The sequence below is a fragment of the Myotis lucifugus genome, unplaced genomic scaffold, assembly GCF_000147115.1.
Source record: "Myotis lucifugus unplaced genomic scaffold, Myoluc2.0 scaffold_12, whole genome shotgun sequence".
Taxonomy (NCBI): Eukaryota; Metazoa; Chordata; class Mammalia; order Chiroptera; family Vespertilionidae; genus Myotis; species Myotis lucifugus.
In genome coordinates, this window is record NW_005871060.1 from 3,094,126 (window position 1) to 3,115,441 (window position 21,316).

General features: G+C 39.2%; 1 protein-coding gene across 3 annotated transcripts in view; it reads right to left on the reverse strand.

The window, feature by feature from the left end:
- Window positions 1-16,742: 16,742 nt before the first annotated feature.
- Window positions 16,743-21,316, reverse strand: part of PRKG2 (protein kinase, cGMP-dependent, type II) — an 82,334-nt gene continuing 77,760 nt past the window's right edge. For all 3 annotated transcript variants that reach the window (XM_023750327.1, XM_023750326.1, XM_023750328.1), the window contains 2 exons: window positions 20,858-20,924; window positions 16,743-18,785 (listed from right to left, as the gene is read on the reverse strand). In XM_023750327.1, the coding sequence (XP_023606095.1) occupies window positions 18,690-18,785; window positions 20,858-20,924 (163 nt within the window). In that variant the 3' untranslated portion in view covers window positions 16,743-18,689. The remainder of the gene's footprint in view (window positions 18,786-20,857; window positions 20,925-21,316) is intronic.

The following is a 21,316-nucleotide window of genomic DNA, read 5'->3' on the forward strand; positions in this document are numbered from 1 at the left end:
ATCAATTCATTCTCAATTCCCAATAATCAAAACCTAATAAATTTTCCTAGTTTCCTAATTGTGAAGATGAATGTTAGTAGTACTCTTATTTTACAGGTTTATGTAGATAATAGGCACAAAATCATAAAATTCTAATACCTCAAAGTAACAAGAAGTGAATAATAATATATTTTATTCATTAAAGAATAGACAATACCAACTTATTTTCATAACAGCTAGCTTAATCTTCATAGCAGACTTATAGAAGCTAAGTAGATGTTCAATATCTAACAGTTAATAAAAGGTAGATAGACTCCACTTGAACTCTGATTCATCTGTATCCAAAGTCAATAGCATATCCACTATGACTGACAGACTTTACTAATAGTGCTCACAAGTTTATTATCATGATTGGCATACATGATGCCACACCGTGAGGCATTATTATTCCCATCCTATAGATAGTGAAAATGAGGCCCAAAGATGATTAGTGGATTTTCTAAAGTCATATGGCAAGTTACAATACTCTTCCCATTTATTTTGAATCTTTTAAAATATTTTTATTACCATTTTTATTTATTCAGTCCACAAATGCTGAATGAGCTCTGTGCTGGGCACAATTCTGTAAGAGCTGGGAATACAAGCATAGATAAGATAATGTTGGTTGGTGCTTTCTCTCTAAGAGCTCAGGGTCTAGTGGACAACACGTGATCTGGCAGCAAAGAAGAGTGATACAACAGGATGCCCAGAAGGCCAAGTAGTATCCTACCCACCTCAGAAATTCCCAGTACACCCTATGGGGAACAGCAGTCGGCAACCTCTATTCTTTACCCAACAGGCAGTACAGATGATTATTGCTGCCTTGGGCTGACCATCAGAGTGCAATTATCCAACTACTCGAAAGCTGGGCTCACTGCCAGGAACCACCCTGAAAGCGCAGGAGCCATTTCCTGGCATCTGAGACTAATAGCTCCAGGGCATCTGCTCATAAATTCAATAAACATTTATAGAGCATGTACAATATGCTAGGCACCAGGGACGTAAAGTCACATAACATACATGGGAACACTGACATGCAAGCAAATAATAGTAATGCCACGTCCGCACACTACGGATGTGTACTCAGGGAATGGTCAGATTCTCCCAACCCATGTTCCATTAGAAATTCATCCAGATTCAGTGCTGATAGAAAAGCATCAACCATTGTGAACATTATACGGTTCAAGAGGATCAAATTAAGAACCTGAAAACCAGGAAATCATCCATCTCAATTTGCCCAGGTCAGTTCCCAGATTACATCTTGCATCTGCATCAATAAAGGTCCTCCCCACCCTCCCACTCCCAGACCCCTGCCTTCACTCTCAAAAGCGATCTCATTTGTTTGGTAAATTATATGGTCAACCAACTTATGTTCAATGGAGGATAATACCTGCTTTGCTTTAATGTACAGGGGATGGCTTAATTTTCATTTCTGGAATGCTATGTGCCAAGCATAGTGCTAGGTGCTCTGCTCATGCCACCTCACTCTTCATGAGAATTGTATATAATCCCTGCTCTGCAGATGAGGAAATCAAAATTTTAGAGAATTCAGTTCCTTGTCCAACAATTACATAGATATTAAGTGGTAACGCTAGGCTTCACACACGTGTTGCTGGTTCCTTGTAGCAGCAGTTGAAGTAAGTTTGACAGCAATATTAAGGACTAAAGAAGACTATCCCCTGAGAAAGCTGCACACAGGGCACTAATTGCTCCGTAGGAGACAATCGGGACCTGGACCATAAGTATAGAGACAGAAGGTCTGTGGGTCGTCACTTAGCCCATGAAAGGCCTGTATGTTCTCAGCCTGCTCACCCTCTCCTTCCCTGTCTACGCTCAGCCTCATTGACCACTTCTTTAGCTCTGACACCCTATTCTGACCACAGCAAATGCACCAGCATGTGGGGGTTGGGTTGAGGAGGGAGTAATACAAGCGAAAAAGGATGTATTGGCCTACCTCCTTCAGAGACTGTGCCTTTGCAAGGATCCGTTTTACCTGCTTCCATATGGAGCCTTAATATGGTGCCTAAGGGATACGAGAAGAGAGAATTTTTCACCAGTGAAATGGAACTTTTACGGTTTGTAAAAAGATACATCTCTTTTGTTAGTCCCTTTATTTACCTCTGCAGTGCTATAAACTGAAGCCGGAAATTATACTTTCAGATTAGGAAGCACTGTGGGAGGAGCGGTTAGAGATTTTCATGGAAATTTACCCCAGTTGCTCAGGCTTTCTTTCCATCTTCAATAAAAATTGCTTAGTTGATTTATTGGAAAATACAAACAACAGAGAAAGGTATAAAAACAAAGTGCAAATTGTCTGTAATTTCATCACCAAGAGACAACCAATAGTAATGTTTTAATTTATATCTTTCTGGATATTTTTCCATGGTAATCCATGTACACACAATTTACTATTTTAATAAAATTGTGGCATACTCTATATATGCTTCTGCAAGCTATTTTCACCTTAACATAAATATCTTTATGGGAGAAATGTGGATCTATACAATTTTTCATTAGAGTATAAGAGTCTCTTACATGGCTATACGCCAATTATTTCACCACTCCCAAATAGCAAAACATTTAGAATGGGTGGTTTGTTGTCTTTTTCCATTTCTTTTGCTATAATATACAATACTACAGTGAAGATTATTACAAATATATAGCTGTGTAGTTGTCCATCCAGTTGTTTCTTTTAGATATACCCATAAAAAGTGAATCTTTTCCATTTTAGCTCATATTGCCAAGGTTTATTCAGGTAGGGTAGCAATATACACTCCCCTCATCAGTGAATACAAGCCCATTTTCTGCATGGCCCATTCATACTGGTAATTATCAACCTTTTTAAATTTTGCTGCTCTAACAAGAAAATTTTAATTGATTGTTCTTAACAATTCACTTTAGTTAATTGAATAATAAAGAAATAGTAATTAGAACTAATTACTTAATCAAAGACCTCGGGGCTCTGTGTTTTGTTGTTGTCAATTTTTTTAGTCATCTGGAGACTTTCTAACACCAGCAGTCAAATCTCAAGAAGAGTACCGGTCTACTTGCTTTGGGTTAAAGCTTCTATGTAAGAGGCCAGACCCCAGTTTGTTATTCTGACCACTAGGTGGAGTCCAGTTACTAGCCTGAAGAGACAGAACTGCAGCTTTAAGTGCATCCTAGCTTCCACATGTACCCAGTGACCTCTGGTTAACCCTTGTGTCCAATAGAGATCCAAGGGTCTGTCTTTCTCTCTCTTGTAAACTCATTATCTATTATAAGGCTTTTCAGCAGAATTTTGAAATTGCATCTAGGTGTTCCTCAGCTCCCCCTCCCTCTGCTACACCCATCCCTCTCTCTCCTTTATCATTATTGTTTTTAAAGACAAAGTGTATTCTGGGCACCCCCGTCCTTAGTCCGATAGTCTTGTCCAAAAAAGCATTCTGAGCTGTTAGATTCTGGTGAGAGAATGTTGCTACACTGAAAAACCGGGGGGGTGGGGGGGGGAATCAAGAAATAGTTTCACCTCAATTTAATCTAAAGGATTGAATGCCAAAGACTCTAGAATGAAATTCTTCTTGATCTCATGTTCAATTACATTGTTTTCAGGAAATAATACTCAGGAGTGCCTGTTGTGACAGTTTCAAAGGGGACATGACAAACTTCGTAGTTGCCATCCTTTTCTATGCTTTGAATATTTCTTAAATTTGCAGTTTTCAGCTGTCACCTGCATTTCCCTGACCCATCAAATAGAAACACAATCGAGGAAGACAAATGGAACAAGGAATGCCAATTATAACCCTGAGCACTCCCACTTTTAAAATTTAAGATATTTGCTTCATTTATACAAAAATGAATCATTTTCTCCCTAATTCCTTCATAAATGTGAAAATTCTTGGGCAAAAATGTATTAGGACAGATTGGGTCTTACAGTTAAAAGAAGGTCAGAATGTTGCATAATGTTGATGGTCTCATTAAAATTTAAAGATTGCATTCCCTAAATTTGTCTATAGTAAGAATCTAAGGTTTATTTTTTTTTATTAAGTAACACTTTAGTCAATAAAATAATTTCTTTATAATTTCTTTGTATTTTTTTTTTTTAGTTTCTTGAAGTGAACTGCAGTTCTCAGGAATCACCTGTGTTTCCCTTATCCATCCTATATAATAAAAGGCTAATATGCAAATAGACAAAACAGTGGAACAACCGAACAACCGATCACTCTGATGTGCACTGACTACCAGGGGGCATGTGCAGAACATGGCAGGTGTTGGCCGCAGAGGGATGGTGGAGCAGGTGAGTAGGGGCGCCAGACCAAGGCGGGGTGCCGGTCGCTGTCACGGGGGCGAGCCTCTGGTGGTTACTAAAAATTCTTTCCTCCAGCATGCCACGGTCCCACCTGACACTCACTCCTGCTGTCAGCGCTGGCCCCACTCGCACCCGCTGCCAGCACCAAGCTGCCGTTCCCACCTACTGCCAGCACTCAGCATGGTCCCTGATCGCTCAGCACTGTCAGCGGGTGCGAGCAGCAGCTGCCGGCTCCATTCACCCCTCAGGGCTTCTCCACCTCCCCCTGCTCCTGAGGGGAGATCAGGGCAGCAGCTGCCGTTCGCACCCGCTGATGGTGCCGGCCCCAATTGCTCCATGCCTTCAGTGGGTGCGAGCTGGGATGGCGCCTTCAGCATGTGGAAGTGGGGCTGCTGGCAGACAGGGGATCAGGGGCTGTGGTGGGAGGGGCCGGGCGGTAGTGTGGAGGATGGGTCGAGACCTGTCCCTGTGCCCACTGCAGCCTTGTGGCCCACAGTCCCTTTCAAGGTGCACAAATTCATGCACTGGGTCCCTAGTCAAATATAAACACAATTGAGGGCTTCAAACACATGTTTCTGGCTTCTTGTAGTATATTTGAAATGGATTTCTACCATGACCTTTTTATTTTAAAGTCATCTTTAAAACTCAGAGTCAATTTGAAAAGAAAAAAATCTAATTTCATACTCAATAGTTGTTTGGAGGTTATTCTATTATTGGTTCTAGTTTTATTACATTGTGTGTTAGGTGGGTTTTTTTCCAATCTACTTTTGAACACAAAAAAAGTACCTCTATGATGAATCTAAAGACCCTTTCTCCAAAATTTAATTTATTATAAAACTTAATTTTAATTTGTTTGAATAATTTTAAGCAAAATGAATTTAGACAAACTGCTTTCCTGCCCTTAAATGTGTATTTTGGAAAAAACACTCCAACAGAAATACAAACGGTAACTGACAGAAATCTGGGCTGGAGGCAAAGAGAACAATTCTAAAAGAGTTCAAATAATCCAAGCAAGAGATGGTGTTAGCCTGAACAGAGATGGGAGATGCAGAAGGAGGAGTTAAGTTTTGAACTGAGCTCATGGTAAGTAGAAAACTGAGGTGCACACTTTCAGAGGCATATTGGCCTGGAGCTCAGCAGTAAGGTCTGGTCTGTAGGTAGGGATTTGGAGTTACAGTTAGTTACACGAGTGATATCACAAATGAAGTAGGCAGTGGAGTCATTTGTAAGGAGTGATGGTCCAAGGTAACTGAAGAAAGTGGTGAAGGTTTGATTTTAAACACAGGAGTTATAAAGAATAAAAAGAGATAGAAGGCTAGAGTCCTGGATAAATTATTAAGTTAAAAGTGTTGAGTTTATAGTTGTATCTTTATATAGGTAGTTGGCCATAGAAGCTGAGTTTGCCAGCTCTTTGGCCTTCTCCATAGAGAAGTGGGAAGAGCAGCAGGACTTGGAAGATGCAATATGAGGAATTGTGTTTTTGACATGTTTAGCAACAAGTATACAAGCTTCTAATACAGTGGAAGTTGAAAATATAAATGTCTAGAATTCGATGAAAGATTAGTTGTAGCAGTGAGCTTTAATTCATGTATTTTAAAAAAGATGAATAAAACCTGGTAAGTGGTAGAAGAAGAAGGTGTGAGTAGGGTTACATACCCCCATATTTAGCAAGCATATTAGAACTTACTCTTCTAATATCCTCATGCCTACAGTAATCTCCTTGGGAAGCTACACTCTTACTCCACAATTTGACATCCCCCCAGTTTACAAAAAAAATTATATTTTTCTCTTGATAGCAACACATTATTTTGAACCAAAATAATTGCTTATTATTCCTACTAGTCTATATTTTCTGACTTGGCTTGTACAGATTTATGATTTGTTTCCATGTAACGTTAGGTTGCCCTTTTCATCTAGAGAGAAGTTGGAGTAAAGAATGAACTGTTTCATTACATGATTCTGTAGGTGACTTCCCTGAGTAGCCAACAATCTTTTGAATATATACTTATTACCCTTATTACATCAAAAATAATCTTGTTCATTTATTTTCATTCTTGTACACCATGAATGCAAGCCATAGAAGCAAAAAAGTCAGTAAGTCCTATGTCAAAAATAGAAGATTATTTTGATGGCCCAAACCTCCTGGGGTTAATAAGAATTGAGGTTGAGTTTGAATAAAAGTGCAGAAAGCCTAACCAAGGAGGGTTATGAAAACTACATTGGCGTCTGTGGATTGGGCCTATTCCATGGAAGAGGAGTACTGTAGACTCCCGTGTGTAGATAATGTAATTGTTAAAGTAGGTGCATAAGAAAGCTGGTATCCCCAATTCTACTTTGTTCCAATGAAAACTAAAAAGGTAGCAGAAGTTGAACTTAACATGAAGAGAGAGAGAGAGAGAGTAAGCATTAAGTTTAAAACATTCCCACCCTTGTCACACTCCACCATCTAAAACCATTTCAATATTACATGTAGACAATATATGTATTTTGACTGACACCCTGGTATAGTGTCTGCTTGAGAAAATGTTTCATCATAGCCTTTGTGTCTGGTTTAAGTTAGTGCATGAAATTCAAGTTCTTTCATTTGAACTAGTTTTACATCCCAAAAATATACCACATCACAAGGAAGATTTGAAACTCTTTTTTTTCCCCCAGTAAAGAGTCTTGATATTGGTAATAATGTTACCTACTTGGACCATCAACTATGAATATAATGCATTTAGTAGGTCCTTTAAAAAGGTTGGTTGAATAAATTTTTAAAGTGTGTTACTTATTTTTCCTTTCAGGGCCAAGTTTCCTCGTCTATTAAATAGTAGGTACAAGAACTTCATAAAGCTAAGGCATAAATTTCAAGTGGGATAACATTTGTAAAATACACTGCCTGTCACTTAGCATGTAAGTACTTAAAATGTTGATCCCTTTTCTATGTTGTTTCTTACCTTGTGCATTATAATCACCACTATCTGGCAATGCTCCCTGAAAAATAACTCAGATCACAGTCTGCAAACTGTTCTTAGAGGAAGAAAATACATTTTTAACACTTGGAGTGCGGGTGAATTTCCCGCCAAAATATAAGATGGCTCTGTCTTTTGGTTTTGTTCCATCCACCAAAAGGGTGGATTACAAACAAATATTTGGTAATACGCAGTTACAATCGGCCCGAGTTTACACGTTTCCCGCACTCCACCGCAAATCTATATGAACCGAGTTAAAGACGGCTCCCGCGGAGTACGCGCAATTCACGCGAGCTGACTTAACTCGTTTCCCGCACTCCAAGTGTTAATTAGATATTTACACATATACATATACTTACATATTCATATACTAGAGGCCTGTTGCACAAAGAGATTTGTGCAATAGGCCTTCCCTTCCCCTGGCTGCCGGCACCGGTTTTCCTCTGGCACCCGGGCCTTCCGTCTTCGCTCTGCCGCTACCTGCCTACATATGCAAATTAACCACCATCTTTGTTGGGTTAATTTGCATACACTCCTGATTGGCTGGTGAGCATAGTGGAGGGATGGTCAATTTACATGTTTGTCTATTATTAGGTAAGATACCCATACATACACCTGTATACATATATTTGCTCCCCTAAAAGGTTGAAAACCCCAAGAACCATCCTTGCTTGCTTCCTCTGTCTCACTCCTGTTACCTCTTCAAAACACAGTCCCAATTTACTCATCACTCCTAGACCCATTTGACATTCTAGTCTGAGTCAACTCCCATTACTTTTCCCCTGAATTAAATAATGCAACTACGTTCTTTTTAAAAAATTTATCATTATTATTGAAAGTATTACAGATGTCCCCTTTCCCCCCCACCATTGACTCTCTCCATCCTGCATTTTCACCCCCTCCCTTGCTGGCCTTCACCACACTGTTTTCTGTGTCCAGGGTTACACAAATATTCACATACATTCTTTGGTTAATCTCTTCCCACCTCCACACCCCCACCTTCCCTCTGAGATTCATCAGTCTACCTACTTTCTTTATTCCCCGATTTATGCTCCATTACAGATAGTACAGGCACCAAAGTGATCTTTTGAAAATATAAATCAGGTCAAATCACTTCCAAGCTCCAAAAACAAAACAAAACAAAGAATTCAAATGGCTTCATATTTCATTTGGGATGAAAACCAAACTCTTTACCATGGTCTATGAGGTTCTTGTCATCTGGCCCCACTTTTTCTCTGAGCTCTCACATTTTTTTGGAAATCTACAAGACTTCTTTCTTTTTCCAAAACATGCCAAATTCATTAATATCCTACAGCTTTTGCATTTGATTTCTCTGCCTGGAATAGACTGTCTCATGGCTGTTTCCATCTCGCCATTCAGGTCTCAGCTCAAATGTCACAAGGGGCAGGAAAGCACTTCCTGCCATTTATTCAAAGCCGGTCTCACTTCTCCTCTGCCCCATTCCAGCACATTATCCTGTTTAATTGCATGAATAGAGTTTGTCACTGTGCTGAAAAATTCTTGTTTATTTATTTATGCAAATGGAAAATAATCCTTTTACATTATTAATTGATCTGATTTTTTTGCCTTCCTGAGAAAAAATCTCGGTTCTTTTCTAGAATCACCCACCTGCTGATTAGGATCAGTTCCAGTAGGGTTGTACTGAGAAAGTCTTAGGTAACATGAAGCTTTTAAAATTCAAAGCCAAGCTTTGGTCTGGAGAAAGGATTATCTAAATTCCTCTATCTCCTTTAACTTATAAAGGAACAGGCTTTGTGGAAGAGACCAGAGAACTTAAGGTGTGTAAGGGGAGTCCAGATAGAAGAGAAAAAGGAGAAAGCCAGACCTTTCTTCTACCTTCAGGACACTGTAGAAGGAGAGGGAAGTGGTAAACACCCTGCTTCCCATGTTTGGGATTCATCACAGGCTGCCCTAGAGCCGTGGTCAGCAAACCGAGGCTCGTGAGCCACATGCAGCTCTTTGGCCCCTTGAGTGTGGCTCTTCCACAAAATACCACGTGCAGGCCCTCACGTACAGTGTGATTGAAACTTTGTGGCCCATGCGCAGAAGTCGGTATTTTGTGGAAGAGCCGGTATTTTGTGGAAGAGCCACACTCAAGGGGCCAAAGAGCCGCATGTGGCTCGCGAGCTGTGGTTTGCCGAGCTGCAGTTTGCCGACCACTGCTGAGAGCAAAGCAGCACAGTAACCATGGGGCACAGCACAGCCCCCAGTTGAGGCCCTGAGCTATCCTAATCCTGAGTCCCTGGCTTCTTCATTGTAAAAACAGGAAGGGGGTGGGAAGAGATTAAGAATGTTGCCGAAACCAGTTTGGCTCAGTGGATAGAGCATCGACCTGCGGACTGAAAGGTCCCAGGTTCGATTCCGGTCAAGGGCATTTACCTGGGTTGCGGGCATATCCCCAGTAGGTGATGTGCAGGAGGCAGCTGATCAATGTTTCTCTCTCATCGATGTTTCTAACTCTCTATCTCTCTTCCTTCCTCTCTGTAAAAAAAATCAATAAAATATATATATAAAAAAAGAATGTATATGCATATGTGCATAACCCATGGACACATGGGCACAGACAATAGTGCCAGACCATAGTGCATAGGCAGTGAGGATAGGTTGGAGAGGGGATTGGAGGGGGTCAATGGGGGGCAGGAAAAGACAACTGTAATACTTTCAACAATAAAGATAAATTGAACAACAAAAGGATCCATAACTCTCTAAAGGTCTGGCTAGGGAGCTTATGAGAGGGGATTCCCTTAGTAGGTAACAGGTGACTCTGTAGTAAGTTCTACAAAGCAGGTCTCATCTAGAGCTGGAAGGAACCATAGTCAAACCCTGAAAGTCTATATTTAGGAATAATCAAGGGAGAAACGGAGTAATCCAGGGTGGTCTTGGGCCTGTCTCAGCCCACAGAGGACTGATGACAAGCTTCTCTGGTCATAAACTTTAGTCAAACAAACAGCAACTAAGTAAATACCTGGCTTTGGAGACTTGACTCATCCTCCATCTTGTTCCGGGGTGTAATTAGAAGAGAGGCGAAATGAAAATCAGAGCAGGTGTATCTAAGGGAGACTAAATGTTTTATACAGCAATGGTTCTCACACTTGCGGTTTATCAGAACCTCCTGGGGAGCTAATAAAGCCCACAGCAGCCCGAGCTCCTCAAAATGGGATGAGGAGATGGGTACCAAACTTTGAGAGCACCAACATTTGAGAACCGCTGCCTTAGGCTGTTTAAGTCATTTGATCAGATTAAGCTTAAATTGGATGAAACTTAATTCTCTGCCTCACTATCCAGTAAGTAAAAGCTCAAAGGAGATGAGATAAGCTACAGATAGTTATTTTTTAACATATTTTTTCTATGCATATCCACATTTTATTTTTTAATGTATTTTTATTGATTTCAGAGAAGAAGGGAGAGGGAGAGAAAGATAGAAACATCAGTGATGAGAGAGAATAATTAATTGGCTGCCTCCTGCACACCCCCTACTGGGGATCGATCCTGCAACCCTGGCATGTGCCCTTGACCAGAATCAAACCTGGGACTCTTCAATCTGCAGGCTGATGCTCTATCCACTGAGCCAAACCAGCTAGGGCCACATTTTATTTTGGGTTAAGTTTTATTATGCTCTTCATTTAACTACGATAGTCATCATCTTGCAATTACAGTTGACCCTTGAACAATGCTAGGTTAAGGGTGCTGACTCCTGTATAGTTGAAAAATCCCCAAATACCTTTTGACTCCCTCACAACTTAACTACCTTTGCTATTGGCAGGGACTTGGTTCCAGGACCCCCATTAATACCAAAATTTGATCAATGCATACAGTTGGCCTTTCACATCCTTGGACTTCCAATGGCAAATCAAAAATTTAATTTATTTATTTATTTATTTATTTATTTATTTAACTTATTTATTTATTTTAGCAGAGAGAATTTGGCATCCGGAGATACTCTGCATTCTGCCTAGGGTAAAGGGGAAGGTGGGGAAACAAGGGAGAAAGTGAAGGAAGTCTGGCAGAAGCAGAACTAAACATTTTTGAGAAACAGCTAAAAACACCTAACGAAGTAAGTTGCCTATTGCTATCAAGTAGAAGGCTTCCTTTGATCGTGTGAAAATACATCAGAATTGAGAGGGAAGGAACAAAGAGAGTCTCTCAAAGTTTAACTCAAGGAGTTAAGTCCATTGACTTAATGTTGGAGAGGCCTGAGAGTTGTCAGTCAGCTGCCTATAAAGTGATTTGGTAGAATGAAATTTGCAGTTGACATTCAACAGTCCTTTTGTTAATTGAACTTTCTGGTATATAGCTTATCTCTCTGATTCAGATTTATTTCTTAAAGTAAATTTTGTTCTTTATTATGAAATATAAATTCAATGTCTAAAACTTAGTAAATGTAGACAAATGATAGTATCCATGATCACACACCCTGGAGATCATCACTGTTCACCTGGTTGCCTAATAAACATGGGTATATTTAGGACTCTGATCTCTGTCCCTTTGCTGGATCCTCAGCACATACAATAGTGCCAGGAACAGTGCTCAATAAATAATTATTGAGTGAATCAGTTAAGACGTGTATTAAATATTTTTCTTCACATTCACTATTCTCTAGAATAAGAGTATTCTCCTCCCTTTGATCCTTATGGATCCTCAAAAGTAAAAATATATATTTAAAAATTTTTATTATACTTTCTTGACTGATGGTCTGAATTGGTAAGTATTTCTTGGATATACTTTAATTTTTGACTATCCTTCCTAAATGCAAAACTGAACACAGATTTTAAAAGGGGCTGACCAAGCAGAATATAGAAGAGGGCAACTTTCCAGATCATACTTCCTATATCCACTTAGCAATCTGAGCATCTTCCTAAATTTTAAATTAGCAAAACTGGGTAGCTGCTGTTTCTCTTTCCTCACATCATTTTTTTTTGCCTTTTTTTGTTGTTGTTCTCAGTGCATGTCTATTTGTTTTTTCCTCACTGAGACGTTTATGCTTATCAAATTTCATGTTACTTTCCATTACACCATTTCTAATTTAGTAACCAACAATTAAACAGAAGTACCTTGGTTTTATATCTTCCCAAATTGAAAATGCCTCTGCTTTAATTCAATTTAGAGCTTGCCTATAAATCACCTGAGACAAATGGTTATGCTGCTTTCAACTGAGTCACGTAGCTTGCGCTCTGTGTATACATTGGTAAGTTTGGGGTAGAAAGAAAAGAAGCAAATCTCATTACATAAAAGTCAAAACTAAATAAATTACATAAGAATAATTATGTATTTTAGTAATTTTGAAATTGAGTGACTTTGTACTGTGCCAACTTAGCTAAGCCAGAAACGAGTCTTCCAGAATTCCCTTCTCTGTGTGGGTCTGAGTTCCGCTTTGCTGTAGAGAAATTTGCATTAAGACCTGAAATTCAGACATGATGAGCAGCCATAATTATCCTCAGGAGGTCAAGTGAAAGACCCAGCGCTATTACAGCTGATACATGTGGTTCCTGATCTGCTGGCTCATCTTGTTGGTGAAGGGCAGCAGCCGGGTCTGTGGTTCCTCCAGCTCTAGCCAGATTGCTCTTTCAGCATCTACAAATCTCCAGCTAGGGATATGTGAAAGGTGCGAACTTATTCTGCAAGCTGCCCATCTGACCAAGGTTGGAAACCAAGAGAGGCAGACCCAGGTTCCAGTTTGTCCTCGTGGGTTCTGGTTTGCCATAACAAATCTGATTTTCCTCAACAATTCCAGTTTGTCCTCTTGTGTCCACTTGACTCTTGCTTCCCCCACCTCATGTCTGCCTTTCCTTCCCAACTGGGTAACAACAAGATTTATTATCTCACAGTCTCTGTGAGTCAGGAACTTGGGAGTTGTTTATCTGGCGCCTCTGGCTCATGGCCTCTCACTCAAGATGTTGGCCAGGGCTCCAATGTTATCTGGAGGCTCACCTGCTGGAGGATTGAAGCTCCCACCTGTGGTTGTTGGCAGGACTCAGTTCACCACGTGTTATGGGACAGAGGGCCTCAGTTCCTCACTGGCTGTCAGCCAGAGGTTCCCTCAGATATTTGCCACATGGGCCTCTCCATAGAAAAGTCACATGATGGCAAGTAGCTTCCATCAGAGCAAGCAAATGAGAGACCGAGAGAGGGTAAGTAGGACAGAAGCAGAGTAGCTTTGTAACCTAGTTTCAGCAGTGATATCCGATCATTTTTATTATGTTCCACTAGAGGCCTGGTGCACGAAATTCATGCACAGGGAGGGAGGGGTCCCTCAGCCTGGCCTGCACCCTCTCGCAACCCGGGACCCCTTGGGGAATGTTCGACTGCTGGTTTAGGCCCAATCCCACAGTTGGACATCCCTCTCGCAATCCAGGACCACTGGCTCCTAACTGCTTGCCTGCCTGCCTGCCTAATCACCACTAACCACTCTGCCTGCCTCCCTCATCACCCCTAACCATTCGCCTGCCTGCCTGATCACCCCAACCACTCACCTGCCTACCTGATCGCCCCTAACTGCTCCCCTGCCTGCCTGATTGCCCCTAACCACCTCTGCCTGCCTGCCTGATTGCCCCTAACTGCCTCTGCCTGCCTGCCTGATGCCCCTGCCTCTGCCTGCCTGATGCCCCTAACTGCTCACCTGCCTGCCTCATCACCCCTAACCACTCTGCCTGCCTGCCTCATCGCCCCTAACCACCTCTGCCTGCCTGCCTCATTGCCCCTAACCACTCTGCCTGCCTGCCTCATCACCCCTAACTGCTCGCATGCCTGCCTGATTGCCTCTAACTGCCTCTGTCTGCCTGCCTGATCACCCCTAACCACCTCTGCCTCAGCCCCCACCACCACGGCATCATCCGGAAGGATGTCTGGAATGACCTCGGAAGGTCGTTCAGCTGTCTGGTCTAATTAGTATGTTACACTTTTATTATTATAGATTTCTTAGAGGGTAGTCATTAGGGTCAGTCAGCACTCAAGGAGAGGAGATTATAAAAGGGCATGAATACCATAAGCAGGGATCATGGAAGCCTACCACACCCTTTCAAACAGGCAAACCCCTTCTTGAGCATCTTAAGCATGTGCTATGCATACCCTTTAAAAAAATTAAGGCAACTGAGAATTGTTTTTCCCACAGCATCTTCACAGAAAAGTTTTGTGAGTGTAGCTTTTTTTACTAATGAAGTGAATCATGAATTCATACACAGGAAACTCACAAAGTTTTTAAAGGAAATGTATCAGCTTGGAATTAAGGGACAGAATTAGAAGAGGCATCTCTACCACCAAATATCTACAGGCAGAAAACAGGCTAAGAAGTCTATTCAGTTATAAATACCAACCATATCTTATTAAAAAAAAAAGTAACAATGACCCAGAGGGCAGAACCAAGATTCTACAAGGTGGAGTTCAGAGCTATGGAGAATAACTCACAGGGAGTAGGACTGAGCCCTAAGAGAGAAATGGTAACATGTATCACACCAAATTTTAGAATTCTGTGGACCAATGACCACTTTGTGCCTCTCATCTCCCCCTTCACAAATGCAGGGATCTGTCGTGGTTATCCTTTGATCGTCTCCCCATTCAATGTTGTGTTAGGTTAGATGACTTGTTTGCTTAGTTCACAGCCTTTCAGATCTAAAAGAACGTATCCAGGGAATTATACCTTTGAAACCTTATCCACACCTGAATGGATTTATATGACAAGTTCCTGGATGCTGATGTATAATGAGATATTTTTAAGGAGGCTCTATGGAGGTAATGAATTTATTTTGCATATGGCAGTAATACAAATAATTGGTGGCCAGAAAGTGGGCTGTGTCAGTTTTAGGACTTGCTTGCTAATTCTTTGGGGAAACTCTCCTCATTAACAAATGGAGTCTCTGTTCCCTCCCCTCAAATCTGGGTGGGCTTGTGTTTCAACAACAGAATAGGACAGAAGTGATGTTAGGCAACTCTAAGGCTGGGTCATTAAGGATAATACAGCTTCTCCCTTTTATGGTTTGAATACTTGCTCTTGAAGCTCTAAGCTACCACAAAAAGAGTCTGACTAATTTAAGGACAGCATGCTGTGAGGAATCTTAGCCATGGAGAGAACATGTATAGGCACCCTAGTCAGCTGTTCCAGTCTGGATAGTCCCAGCCTGGGTTCCAGATATATAGGTAAACAAGCCTTCAGGTGTTTCTAGTCCCAGCCATTGAGTTACCCGTCTTTGAGTCTTTTCACCTGATGCCCCAATTACTCTGGCACAGAGATAAGCCATCCTTGCCATGTGCTGTCCAAATTTCTGACCCAGAGAATCTAGAAGAATAATTAAATAATTGTTCTAAGTGACTAAGTTGTAGGGTAATTTGCTACACAGCCATAGTAACTGGAATGGAGCCACAGCTAAAGTGTGAATGAAATGCATATTTGAGGTCTATGTTTAGCTTTGAGAGTAGTCAACAGTCAGTGTGTTTATATTTTAGAATCTTATGCACATGAGATAATAGATAATATTCTTAGTACAATGCCTAGCAATAAAATGCATGGATTTATTATTATGCCAAAAATTAAATATATTTACTTCTAAATGGTTATTTTTAATGACCTATAAGTACTTAGATGCTGGCCAATGTTTTAAAGTTTTCCATCTACATCTCGAAGTTGCAGATGAATAAAGATGTGGTTTGCTTTTCAAAGTCACACAAATCTGAACAAAGCTAGAATTCAAACTCAGATCTTTCTGATACCAGATCTCTTACTTTTCACCACTACATTCTCCTCCCTCTAGACATTTCAAATTTAGAGAAAATTATGAAAAACTGACCCCACAGAGGATAAGCTTAAGAATAAAAAATTAACTCTGCACCTAGAAAAGAGAGATTAAGAGTGATTTAACCATTGGGAATATAATGAGTTATATATAGAAGGATCATGTTCTGTATGTCCTAAGAAAAAAAGAAATATATATCCTTAATTCATAAACAAATAAAATTTAAATATTTAGTGAGCTCTTAATCAAGCATTTCATTTGAGTAAGGGTTAACTCTCCATGTTATGCACTAGAGTTTGATCAACCATCTTTACTTCATGCTTTAAAAGAAAAAGAAAAGGTTGATATTGGATTTAATTGACATAATTGTGCACAAAGATAAATGTGATATCTAAGATTCAGGACTAAATGATTAAGACCCTTTTAATTCTAATAGAGAGAGTAAATAGTATCAGTAGCTCCCATCTACGTAGCATTGATTATTTTACAGGTACCAGCAAAGAACTCTCTAGATATCTTATTTAATCCCCCAAACAAACCTCTAGTGTAGGCATTACTTTACTGTGCCTTTTTCTACAGGTTAGAAAGCTAGTACTCAAAGAAATGAAGTCATTTTCCCCCAAGGCTGTCCAGCTAGAAAATAGTGGAATTGGGATTATATTTTGGTTCAATCTCTCATTTCTTCTTTCTAAAACACAATAAAATCACATGTGAATATTACATATTGATATGGCCAGTCACAGGCAAAATACCTGTAGTAGTCTAAGTCGGTTTTTATTTGTATATATGTAGGTCTTTCTTGAATTACAACTCTATATCTCCTTTGAGAATATCATTGCTATAATAACTGTACAATTTTAATATCCACCCAATACATAAATTACCTACATTTAGGTGGGTAATTTAAAAATATATACATGGTAAAACATACAGTGCTTACAAACCAAAGGCAAATAAAAATCTTTTAAAAATCTTAGAAATTCATTTAAGCAGGTTATGTCAATCCTATTAAAAATGTTTTTTCTATGTACAATACATGGTCTTTAAAAATACTATTCCAGGAAACAAAACTTCTTTGGTTCAGCAAAAGGATTCTAAATGTGGAAATTCAATTTGTTAAGAATGCACCTTCCTGGGCTGGACCTCTCTTATCTGGTTTATTTCTTCAGGAAGCATGTAGCTGACTTTCTTTGAATGAAGAAAATATGGGTGGGGTGTGGGTAGTGGCTGCTTTTCCCTTGGGACATTTGCATATAAAAATATAATCAGACACTTGAATAATGCAATACCTTAGCCCGTAATTTTACTCTGCCAGATCAAAAAGATACAGAGAAAGTCTGCTTCCTATCCATTTTGGAAGGAGGGCGAGGAAGTGATCATGGTTGATACACAGACACTTTAACTAGTAAAGAACTTAGGTACTGGCTTCCAAGGCTATTGAAACTACTCTCTTCACTATTTGGAAGACTGCATGGAGGCGGCGAGAGGAGGGCAGAAGCTAGATTACGCTCCCACTTTTACAGTCCCATCACTTCCTCAGCAGCTTGTCTGCCTTAACAATCTACAATTATAAACACATCATGACTCAGATGTCTTTACAAAGAGTTAACGCAGCAATGATGACAGTGCATCAACATTGACTAATGGCATCTTCATTAAAAATTAACTCTGGTTAGTCTATACTCTTGGCTTATTAATAGCAACCATCACAGAACTGCCAAAAATATCTCAGGGTTTCAAAGACTCAGCAACCTTACCTATCAGACTTTATTCTTCTCCATATTTCATGGGAAGGAAAAGCCTTCACAATTTTGTTCCTGCATGATTTCTACTTTGATTATAAAAAAACAACTTAGTCTGTAAGGTAAAACCTTTCCAAAAGCCCATCACTTAACTGCACATTAAAACCACCTTTAACAAAGTTTTGGAAAGTGTCTGAGGTATCACAGCTGGTCACAGGAGAATGGAAAATATTTTTTTGCTTTTTTTTAAGTTTCCCTAATGAAATATAATTACCTTGTTGGATTAATTAACTCACTTATTTTAGGGAGCGGTACCACTGACTAAATACTCAAACTTGCCTTTCCCTAGACTAATATCAGAAGCACCTTAATACATTTCTAGGTTGAACACAAGTAAAAGTCAAGAGCCTCTTTTGACTACCAAGATTCCTGCAAACCGCCATTTTAAGATGCCATAATGCTTACATGGAGTTGTTGAGAGCAGGGGAAATCTTGCAAAATTCACCCTTGTTCTTGATGCTATTTGGATGACTTAGTTGCTCAAAGGCAAGACACTTTTAAACCTTATTAGGACTCAAAGGAAACGAGTATGGATCAGGATGGAGCAATAGATTGCAGAGAACACTATGCCCCTTCAACAAAAATGGTTCTGACTGTGGAGAGAATAGGATAGTCTTCAACATTTGAGAAAAGCAAAGAACAGATACATGAATAATTCACAGCATCTAAATAAGACATTATAATTCAGAGCCACCTCCATACCCACTAGCATCCACCCACAATCCCTAGCGTGGGCAAGGATTTCTTTTCCCTAATGGTCTTCCAAAAGATATCACAATACACCAAAGAGAAAAATAATCAGTATTGGATTATTAGTGCTCATAGTTCTCTTCTTAGTAGATAGGCAGTAATCATCTGTTTTTCGTTTTTCTTTGTTTTTCTTTCAGAAGTCTTTATCCCAGCCTGACAGCTCATCTGGAGGTATTCCTTTTTCAGGTGGATACTTGTCAAAGTAGCTGTGATCTGTGGGTCCACTGAGCTAATAGAGAAAGGATTAAAGCAAAGATGAGGATGATGTTGACTAAGTATGCTATTACATATGGGTAATGTTTTCATATCTGAACACAGATTTTTAAACCGCAACTACTGGTAAGTTACATGTAAGATCCCAGCCTCATGGGATCTCTCCTTTGCACCAAATGGATCTTCTCACTGGATTACACATTCAATGGAAGCTAACTGGCTTGATGAGTTATTTCCAAAAGAAAAAGTGACAGAAATGATGTCTATTTTTTTTTTACAAAATAAAAAATATCTTAAAATCAGAAACTTTAAAAAATCAAAATTGGCCAGAATCTTTCTACTTTTTAAAGTTTCTCATCAACTTTTAATTTTTATATGGTTAACTGACCATAAAATATTTCCAGAACGCCAAACAAAGGAACAATTCAAAATATTATTAATATTATTGATCCCGTTGAAAGAGTGAAATGGCTCTTTTGCAAATTAAGTGGTTTCCAATTCTTTGCTTTCTAACAAATGCAAGTACCTAATTGAACTAGATCATTAAAAATACTATTTATAATAGAGCATAACGTGTTTTGGGGAGGGTGAAATGTATTTATTTATGTGAACACAACTCTTAGCACTTGCATCTTTTTAAAAGGAATAAAATTGATGTGGAGCCTAAGTCCATTTTTTAAATAAATAAGATTTATCCATAGGCACATTAAATATTTTCTTTATCAAAATAGTTTAATAATTACTTTAATTTTGCTAATATATTTATATTGTTTGATACTGCGTGCTATAAAAATATAATTATAACTGAATCCGGAAGAAATATCTGTGTTTTTACAGAAATTTTGGTGGTCACAGGAATTTTAAAATTTATAAAACTATAATGGAAAGGCATTGAAAGAATGATTGATTAAAGGTTGCCAATGCCCGACTGCCGTGGCTCAGTGGTTGAGTATCAACCTATGAACCAGGAGGTCACAGTTCAATTCCCGGTCAGGGCACATGCCTGGGTTGCGAGCTCGATCCCCAGTGTGGAGCATGCAGGAGGCAGCTGGTTGATGATTCTCTCTTATCATTGATGTTTCTATCTCTCTCTTCCTTTCCCTTCCTATCTGGAACCAATAAAAATGTATTTAAAAAATAAAATAAAAATAAAGGTTGCCAAGCATAAAACTATTTTACATTAGAATGAAATTTTGAAGGGAAAATAAAATGGAAATGTGGAAATATGAATTCAGAGAGAATAATATTTCTGTCTGTATTTTTTAATGGCTGGTATCAACTCTCAATGATATGGTAGATATATTTAAAGGGATACAGTAACAGTAGTGCTTTATTTTAAAATGTCAATGTTTTCAACAAACTAAAAAATTATATTCTCCATAACAATTTAAATATACAATAAAAAATTCAGATGTCAATCTAAAAATATACAAGGAGAGATGTAGATCTTCAAAATTCCTCGGAGAGAACACAGCATAAAGTTTGTAGGGTATTGATCCAGGTCATTTTTTAGTCATTGCTTCCCCTAAGTTAGCAAATGCCCTGCTTTTTCTAGAGCTAAGCTGTCTAATCAGTCACCTGTAGTGACTGAGCACTTGAAATGTAGCTAGTCCGAACTGACATGTGTTGAAAGTATAAAATCCACTTGGGATTACAAAAATTTAGTATGAAAAAAAATAACTGTAACATCTTATTGATATTTTATGTTGATTACATGTTGAAGTGATAATAATTTGAATATTAATTAAAATTAATTTCACTTATTTCTTTTTACCTCTTTTAATATGGTTATTCGAAGACTTCAAATTACTTATATGGTTCATACTCTATTTCTAGAGCCATCTGTCAGTCTAACACTGACAACTTGGGCTTTGATTTATATGCAGTTGCTTCCCGAGAGCTAAGCTAATGCTCATCAAATAGGTAATACTATTTAGTCCCTACAATCACAACTGTTATGACATTTTAACTTAAATTAAAAAAAACTATTTAAAAAATCTAAAATCTGTTACACACATGCACCTAAAACCTGTTTACAAAATCAAATACCCACAAAAAATTATGAGAGCAATATAGTGGATACCATACCTCTCTTCGTAAAGGTGATGGAAGGTTCCGTGCTTTCAGTCCCTCCCAATTAAAACCACTTAACCACCTGAGAAATGAGAAAAGTACAGAGAAATATTACTTGCTTGAAAACTATTAGCATGACAGTTATCTATGAAGCCATTTCGTTGTCTGCTCCCTGCCAGCAATGTGGTCGGAGGGAAATACTGGACCGTGCTGGTTGTCTGGTCTCACATTAAATCGGGGTGGGGAACGTCCAATGCCTGGGCCATGTTGTCCTGCAAAATCATCTGGTCTGGCCTTGCCAAGGCAAGCGCAGGCAGAACTCGAAATTCAATAAATCTAGGAGCTTTTCCATAGCAACATAAATTTATATGAAGTGAATTATATTAAGTGAATGATGTTATAAATATCCAAATGGCCTTTGGCAGAAAAAAGGTTCCCCACCCCTGCATTAAATCCATGCCCACTAACCCCAAG